The 7,666-nt window shown below is 52.0% G+C and overlaps 3 protein-coding genes across 3 annotated transcripts; all 3 read left to right on the top strand.

Moving 5' to 3' along the window:
• Positions 1-360: 360 nt before the first annotated feature.
• On the top strand, positions 361-3,561 carry LOC141959696 (interleukin-8-like). Its single transcript, XM_074903928.1, has 5 exons — positions 361-408; positions 1,416-1,541; positions 1,923-2,052; positions 2,805-2,888; positions 3,434-3,561. The coding sequence occupies exons 2-5, from the start codon at positions 1,454-1,456 to the stop codon at positions 3,444-3,446; spliced, it is 315 nt and encodes a 104-aa protein (XP_074760029.1). The 5' UTR covers positions 361-408; positions 1,416-1,453; the 3' UTR covers positions 3,447-3,561.
• Positions 3,562-4,871: 1,310 nt separating this feature from the next.
• LOC141959695 (alveolar macrophage chemotactic factor-like) lies at positions 4,872-5,741 on the top strand. Its single transcript, XM_074903927.1, has 4 exons — positions 4,872-4,935; positions 5,171-5,300; positions 5,442-5,525; positions 5,630-5,741. Exons 1-4 carry the CDS (start codon positions 4,872-4,874, stop codon positions 5,652-5,654), a joined length of 303 nt encoding a protein of 100 aa, XP_074760028.1. The 3' UTR covers positions 5,655-5,741.
• Positions 5,742-6,228: 487 nt separating this feature from the next.
• LOC141959971 (C-X-C motif chemokine 2-like) lies at positions 6,229-7,666 on the top strand. The gene is made up of 4 exons (XM_074904434.1): positions 6,229-6,292; positions 6,852-6,987; positions 7,344-7,427; positions 7,540-7,666. Exons 1-4 carry the CDS (start codon positions 6,229-6,231, stop codon positions 7,664-7,666), a joined length of 411 nt encoding a protein of 136 aa, XP_074760535.1.

Raw genomic sequence — 7,666 nt, 5'->3', positions numbered from 1 at the left:
GAGGTGCTCCAGCCCCCTGATCATCTTCGTGGCCTCCTCTGGACTCACACAAGCAGGTCCATGTCCTTCTTATATTGGGAGCCCCAGAGCTGGACACAGCACTGCAGGTGGGGTCTCATGAGAGTGGAGTAGAGGGGAAGAATAATCTTCTGCGACCTTGTGTGTAAGGCCTGGAAGATTCTGCAGTGCCAGAATAAAGCCTTAAAACCTTGTGGACACATGGCTCTACAGCATTGGAAAGATGTGCGTGGCCTGACCTCCCTTTCTCTATGCTCCTACAGTTTCTCACTGCCACATACACATTGATGTCAATAGTTTGCCTACTACCATTTGATTATGCCTACTGCCATGAATGATGGGGAATTGGCTCGCTGACTGCATAGCACACAGCACCTCTGAGCTGATAATGTAAGAAAATTTGCTTTTCCTGAAATGGTAAGCAGACAGGACACCTCTAACTAAGCCTAGACTATTTCGTGTCCTAAGTGATGTAATGGGATACTAAATGGGGCTAAACTGCAAGATTGCTGAAGCTACCCCGTGGTGCTGGCCTGTGTCTCCTTGCACATCCCAGTGGGGATTTGATCCCTATGTCATTTAAGGACACTCTGGATCTAACATAGAGGTGTTCACTAGGGAAACAGAGGGGCTGCAGTCCTCCTTCTTCCAGTCCCAACACTGCAAGGGAAGAGCTCAGGTCTCACCCTCACAAATCCCTGAGTCCATCCCACCCCCTGTTGCTTTTTCTGCTGCTGTTCTCTGGCATCCATCTGTGTTTCACTCCCAGGCCACGGGTATCAAGAAAGTTGCTGCTGATAAATGTGCATATCAGCACTTAGTCACAAATGTGCAGAGACATAGGAATAGTTTGCTTTTTGCTGGTGCTACTGTACCAGTCATCTCTTGCATTTCCTGGGTGTTTTACTCGTACAGCAAAGTGCTAGATTTGAAGGGTCTGAGTGGAAACATACAGCAGAGTGGAAACGTATAGTGCTAGGCATTTTTGCTGATGTAAGAAAGAGAAAAAATAGCGTGGGGGAATTATAGCCCTGAGAAAGAAATATGTAAATATCTGAGAGCATTAAAAAAACCCTGTGTACCCGGGGTTTGCGCTTTGATTTTATTCTGGGCTCTTTTTGTGGTTGAGGGGTAAAGGGCGCAAAGGGTGATGACTGCATAGACCCAACTAAACAGAAGCAGGGTGTGGGGAATCCAGATATGCACTTTGTCCCAATGGCTGATTTAAATCAATAACATTGTAAATTCAGCTTCTGACCTGGCTGTGGAGAGCATCCGAGAAATTACGTCACCTCTCTTCACGGTCCGCTGGTCAGACGTGACTGCTGAAGTTTGAATCTTGCTGCTTGTGTCAGAGCGTGACCCTCCTGAATAAATAGTGGTGTTTCTTCACCCAGTTCCTCAGACCATCTCTGGGGCTGAGCCTGCTGCGAGGATGCGAGTGCCAGCTGGGGTGTGGACAGGAGCCCCTGTGCTCCTGTGGCTGCTGCTGCTGATGGTGATGGCCCACTCAGTCCATGCAGGTGAGCTTCTGGTGTGTTTGCAGAGATACCCACAGCTGGCAGCTCCCAGCCTGCCATGGTCCTAGCCATGGGTGGGCATCACCGGCATCCTGCACCCAAAGGGACCAAAGGAGACAGGGACTCCTCCTGGCTGTTTAGCCCAGAGTTTTTCTCATAGCTAAGGAAAGAGCATGATCGTCCTCCTTTACTAGGACCTGGTTCAGCTTTCTGAAGTTCTGTGAGATCAGGGTACTAAGATAGAGGTGCAGATAACACTTTCTTACTGTGGTCCCCAAAGTGTTGCAAATGAAACCGTGGAAAGAGACAATTTCTTTGGCGCTCTAAGAGATTCAGAGTTGCTGCACCTCTAAATAACGTTGTTTGTTTTTCTCTCTTTCTCAGCCATTCTGGAGGTAAATGGAAACCTGAACTGTAGGTGCATAAAGACAGCTTCAGACTACATCAGTCCAAAGAGATATGAAAGCATTGAGATCAGACCTGTGGGAAGCACCTGCAGACGTACAGAGATCATGTAAGTGCTGAGGTGTGGCTCATGGGGCAGAAAGCTGCTTTCTCCTGCAGTTCCTGCAGAGCAGTGGGGCCAATGCTGTGCTTTTTCTTCTGCAACCACCCAGCTTCTCCACTCCATTTCTGAAAACTAAAGCTTTTTAAATGCCAGCAAGCTCACTCCCGCTTCAGGGCTGAGGAGCATCGGGTGGAGGAAGTGCACCCAAGCCGATCTGAAGAGGTCCCGGGGACCTAAATGAGCCTTTCCAGCAAGGCTAAGCATGATTTCCTTGTGCTGGTGCTTAGCGGGGAGCGTGCTGGTAGGGGGCATTTGCAGTATGGAGGAAGTGCACCTTTGGACACCAAGGCAAGATGAGCCATAACCAACTTTTCCACTACTACGCCACACTCCTGAGAGCAAACAGCATCTTAGGTCGAGGCCTTAGCTTATTAGTCCCGTCCTGACTAAAGTGTTGCGTTAAGCAGGAGTGTAAGATTTCTTTAACTGCTTGGTGCTGATACATTTGTGAATCCACAGAGAAAATTATCTTTGAACAGTCGTGTCTGGGCTTCAAGCATGGTCTCCGCTCCATATGGAAACATGCTGCGTCTTGCTTTTTCCTGACCATCCTGTGGCTTCCCTGTGTGGCCAGCAGCTTTCTGCAGTCTGCTGGCGTCGTAAATGAAAACTGAGTCATGCAGATCAGCTTTGGCTGCCTGAATCCCTGCCTTTGGAGGGGAGGGTAATGCTGCTCATAAACTCTCCTTGCATTTCAGAATTAAATTAAAAACCTCAGGGAAGGTGTGCGTGAATCCTGAGGCCCCTTGGGTAAAGAAACTGCTGAAGCGTATTGCTAGCACGTAAGTTGCTTTGATGAAAAACCCTTTGGCTCAGCTGGCCCTGGATAGCATCCCATCACATCTGTGACCCCGGGGAGCTCTTGTGGGACCAAAGGCTCTAGGGGAGCTGGCCGGAGGCCAAGGGACCCACTCCCAAGGTGATGAGGGGTGAGACCTCGCTGTGAAAAGCAGCATTTGGTCATTCAGCATGCCGATGCTGCCATCCGTGGGTTGTGCTCTCCACAGCTTGTGCACGGTGCTGCACCTCTGAAAGCATTTAGGAAAAAAAAAAAACCCTCTAAAAATATGGGGGAGGGGCAGAATGACAGGAGAAGGGTTTGCTCGTTGTGAGTGCAACAGTATGTTGATGTTCGGCTGGGAAAGCCGCCCTCCTTGATCATGCCCGCGTTTGTGGTACGTTGTAGGGGCAGCCAGGAGAAGTCCTCGCGACTGATGCCTGCCCTGGGGAAACGGCAGTGACTTCCTTCAGTTAGGGCAGGACCTTCCTCCCCCAGGACCCGCTTTTCTCTGCGTTCACACATTTCTCCTCCTTCTGCTTTTCACAGGAAGAAAAAATAAGTTTCCTGCTAAGGAAGTTGACGCTCAGAGCCCCAAGATGAGCTGGCAGATGATGCACAGGCATGCAAACCTGGCCACTTTGTCCTCGCTTCCCCCCCTTCCCAAAAACTCTGAGGGCAGCTGTCTGCTGACCCCAGCCCCGTGGCAGGTTCATGGGGGTGTTTCCCCACTGCATTCAGTCCCCGAATCAGCAGGATATGAAAGCTTCATTTATTTACTTGCCCATAGACTGTAAAGCCTTTCTCTGTCAGAGACTGCTCCTGTCTCTGTTAGAATGACTTTGTGATTCTTTCTGGGTGAAGCACTCAGCAACAGAGTGTGTGTCTGGGTTTTTATTACACAGCGCAGTATGTCCTGTCCTGAGAGCTAAAGTCAAATAAAATTCTGGGTTTTTTTTTCTTCTGTTGTATTTTCCTTGGATCTCCTATCTTCAAAGAAACTCAGCAGAGCTTTGTTAAACCCCACCATCATAGCCTTCCTAGAGGTGAATTTACTGTCATTTGCATCCAGTGCTCTTGTCCTGATGCTCTTTCACAGATACTCCGCAGGCATTAAAATGTGTATTTGAACATACACGAGGTGAGGTATTTTTGCTAAAGGTGGAGGAATGAGGGCAGGACCCAGGCGCATGTCAGGCATGATGGAAACCCGTTTTACTCAGAGGACTGAGACAAGGGCAGGGAAAGGTTTGTCCAAGGTAGTGACAGTCGTTGGGGTGGATATCCCAGCAAGGGTTCAGCAGCCCCAGCACAGATGGTGAGAAGCAAAGCTCCTTCCCAGCATAACCTGTTGTCTCCCTCGGTGCTGGTCTGAGGGTACAATGTTGCTGCCAAGTAGCTGGGTGATATAGCCAGTGAGTCCCACATCCAAACACCAGTGTCTGTGATGGGGCTGGCGTTTGCAGGGAGCTCTAAGGCTTTTGAAAACAGTAAAGGCCAATAAAGAAATATAGAGGGTGGGTGCGAGGTCACTTGTCAGCGTTTTGGTATAATTGGCCATGGGGGGAAAGAGCAAAATCAAATGTCACCAAAGCTCAGACTGAGATGCACCTTGCAGGGGGGAAAAGTGTTTGTAGGAGAAATGAGTAATATTTGATCATGCAGAAGAGAAAAGCGCCCCAGAAAACCTTCAGGCTTGTGCGGCTGTGTGGGCTAAGAACAAGTGCCAGGGGAAACAACTGATATCTTTACAACACCCGGCTTTGTAGGAAGGGGAAAACAGAGATGGTTTCAGGAAGCCTGAGCCCCCGCCAAGCCCCGAGCCACTTTTTATCAGCAGTGTTGCAAGCTCAGTGAGCACCGTCAGCAGGGAACAGAGACGGGCAAAAACCACCCCAACCCCGGGGCCTCCCGCCTGCGCCACCTCACTTCTCCTATTTTCCAGTTCAAATAGGGGGATGCTGTGGGGGCCGGGGATGGGGCTGGCATGGCTGCACGCGTGGTTCTGCTGCTTGGGGTGCTGCTGGCGACCCACCACCCCAGGGATGCAGGTGAGGTTCCCTGTTCCCCCCATGCATGGGGCTACAGGATGCTGGAGTGGGGGTGAGGTTTCTGGAGGTGGCATCCTGCTGCTGTCTCCCAGGCTTAAATACCACCAAGGCTCTTTTGCAAGTGGGTGTGGTGATCCTGGTGGGATGTGGGAAAAGATGCATTGGCTAGAAAGGGTTTGGGGGATGGTGGTGGGTTTTTGGGCGATGTATGAGCTGCAGCCATGTGCTCCTCCAGCTCTCCTGGAAGCCAATGGCAACCTGAGCTGCCGCTGCGCCAAGACTACAAGAGCCTTCATCCCGCCGCGGAAATACAGCAGCATCGATGTCCGGCCAGTGGGGAGCAGTTGCCGGCGCCTCGAGGTGGTGTAAGTGGCTCCTAGGGTTGTATGAGTCCTTTGGTCCTCCCCATCCTCCTTGAATTATTTCAGTTTTGTGCTCTTTTTCTTTCTGAGAAGCGTGGGGGAGGAGGGGGAAGCAACAGTGCTGAAACGCCGCGTGTTTTCTAGGATTAAGCTAAAAAGCCTGGAGAGGGTCTGCGTGGATCCAGACACCCCTTGGGTGAAGAAACTCCTGCAGGACCTCCCTAACCTGTAAGCCCTGCTCTACTCTGAGAGAAAGGGGCTCCCAGCAGGACGAGGGGCATCCTCTGGGGACCAGTTTTCAAACGTTTCTCCCCCCGTTCTGCTTTTGTCAGGAGGAAGAAAGAGGCTCCCCACTGAGGAAGCTGCTGCTGGCAGGACGGCCAGATGTGCCAAGCTCAAAACTGGAGCCCCCCCATCCCACTGTCACCTTGCCCTGATGTGGAAGGGAGTGTGCTGCTGTGTGATGCCCTGAGCCCCTTTTTCCTTTGCATTTCATGCATTTAAGCCCTTGAAAATATCAGTCCCCACTTTCCCACCCTCCCACCCCGTGGCCACGTGCAGGGTGTCCCCTTCAGGCATAATTGAACAGGTCCAATAAAGGCCCTTGGCCACCATCACTTGCATCGCTTCCTGTGGCTTGGGGGTGCTCAGGGGAGCACATCCCTGCAGGGTGGAGAGTAGAGGGGGGGTCACTGGCATTTCTCCATGAGAAACATGGGGCAAGCAGGAGGTTTTAGGAGGCAGCCACAGTGGTTTCTGTCTTTTTCGGTGGGGACATGGCATGGGCCACGTGCGACAGGGGGAAGCGGCAGTAGGGAAGCTGAAGCATGGGGCAGCTCCTTTCTCTCCCCAAGCATTTCCCAGCCTGCAAAATCCCCAGTGGGGCTGGCTATAAAGCAGCCCCCATGACAACTCAGGGCAGGCAGTGAGGATGCAGCTGCTGCCGGCAGCACTGGCCCTGGCCCTGCTCCTGAGCAACTTGGTGCCGGGAGATGGTGAGTGACCTTGGGGTGTCCATCCATCTCGCCTCCAAATCCATAGGCAGAGGCATTGGGTGCCCCAAATGGGGATGAGCATGGGCTCCTCTAAGCTTTCAAATTTGCCTCTTGCCTATCTTTGAGCTTGAGTTGATCTTTTAAACCTGGTGGCTAAAATGGAGGGGGACGTCTGGGGCCAGGGCGGGTGGGGTTTGCCTGGTGTGTTTAAGCTACTTCTTATTCAAGCCCCCTGTGAAACTCAAGCACTTGGTGGGTGGGAGACAGGTTTGATTCACAAAAGGTTGGTTATGTTTTCAAACTCTGAAGCTAAGCCTCCTCCGTATGCTTGAAAGAAAGCTTTGAGATTGTGGCAGGAGGGATTAGCCTTGTGTGTGACTTGCTGCTCTCACTGCTTGCTGCTGCAAACCCAATTAACACAAATGCATCCCTGCAAACAGCCCCGTGGGCAGCAAGGAGGAGACAGGATGGTGGTACAGGGATGGCAGGGTGGGGGGTGTCCCTGTCTGCCTCTCCCACGGGAGGTCGAGACCTGGGTGTGGGCTGCTCTCGGGCGCAGGTCTGTCGCTGGAGAGCCTGCTGACCAACATGAGGTGCAAGTGCATCAAATCGACCGCTCAGGTCATCAACTTGGGGCTGATCCTTGCCATCGATGTTACGCCACCAGGTATTCACTGCAGGAGGAAGGAGATCATGTAAGTAGAAAGTCTGCAAACCAATTCCTGCAAATTACTTGTTCCTCTACCAGTGCAAAAATACATGGGTGCTTGCACCTTCTCCAAAGCCCCCCAAATCTGGTGGTGACTATTGCAAGGCACAGGCTGTTGCATGGGATGCTGCTGCCCATTATAATGGGGGTTACCCTGGCATGGCTCATGGAGCTGAGGCTGAGGCCCAAAATAATCCCATCCATCTCCTGGCAGGAGTGGCAGGGTTGTGCTCATAACCATGCCAGGAAGTGAGGGGGGTTTTCTCTGCAGTTGACAGTGCAGTTAGAAAAACTTTGGGGGAGAGGTGTGCGTGCAGCTGAGGGGGTCTCGTCACCTTGCAGCCTCACCCTGAAGAAAAACAAGAAGGTGTGCGTGGCCCCTGAGGCACCTTGGATCCAGCTGCTCATCCACAAGCTGATGCAGAGGTACACAACACCCAGCAACCAAAAACCAAGCAGCGTAGCAAACGCATTGGCGGGACGATCCCCTTCTCCTGACGGCTTTCTCTTCATTTCTTTCCTCCCCCAAAATCCACAGGAATGTCACCAAAAAAGAAGTGGTGGCGCGGCCACGGCGGGAAGCGGAGCGGTGGGCTGGGGGAGCGGAGCGGTGGTGCCGACCCCCCACCCTGTCTCTCCCTCTGTCTGGATACAAGAATAAATAA

The sequence above is a fragment of the Athene noctua genome, chromosome 4 (assembly GCF_965140245.1).
Source record: "Athene noctua chromosome 4, bAthNoc1.hap1.1, whole genome shotgun sequence".
Lineage (NCBI taxonomy): Eukaryota > Metazoa > Chordata > Aves > Strigiformes > Strigidae > Athene > Athene noctua.
The sequence above is the reverse complement of the archived record's forward strand: the minus strand, read 5'-3'. Positions and strand labels throughout refer to the sequence as shown.

Coding starts and splice junctions, on each gene's coding strand:
- LOC141959695 (XM_074903927.1), top strand. CDS start 4,872: ATGGCTGCACGCGTGGTTCTGCTGCTTGGGGTGCTGCTGGCGACCCAC. Junction 4,936..5,170: donor CCACCACCCCAGGGATGCAG/GTGAGGTTCCCT, acceptor GTGCTCCTCCAG/CTCTCCTGGAAGCCAATGGC. Junction 5,526..5,629: donor CTGCAGGACCTCCCTAACCT/GTAAGCCCTGCT, acceptor TGCTTTTGTCAG/GAGGAAGAAAGAGGCTCCCC.
- LOC141959971 (XM_074904434.1), top strand. CDS start 6,229: ATGCAGCTGCTGCCGGCAGCACTGGCCCTGGCCCTGCTCCTGAGCAAC. Junction 6,293..6,851: donor CAACTTGGTGCCGGGAGATG/GTGAGTGACCTT, acceptor TCTCGGGCGCAG/GTCTGTCGCTGGAGAGCCTG. Junction 6,988..7,343: donor TGCAGGAGGAAGGAGATCAT/GTAAGTAGAAAG, acceptor GTCACCTTGCAG/CCTCACCCTGAAGAAAAACA.
- LOC141959696 (XM_074903928.1), top strand. CDS start 1,454: ATGCGAGTGCCAGCTGGGGTGTGGACAGGAGCCCCTGTGCTCCTGTGG. Junction 1,542..1,922: donor GGCCCACTCAGTCCATGCAG/GTGAGCTTCTGG, acceptor TCTCTTTCTCAG/CCATTCTGGAGGTAAATGGA. Junction 2,053..2,804: donor TGCAGACGTACAGAGATCAT/GTAAGTGCTGAG, acceptor CTTGCATTTCAG/AATTAAATTAAAAACCTCAG.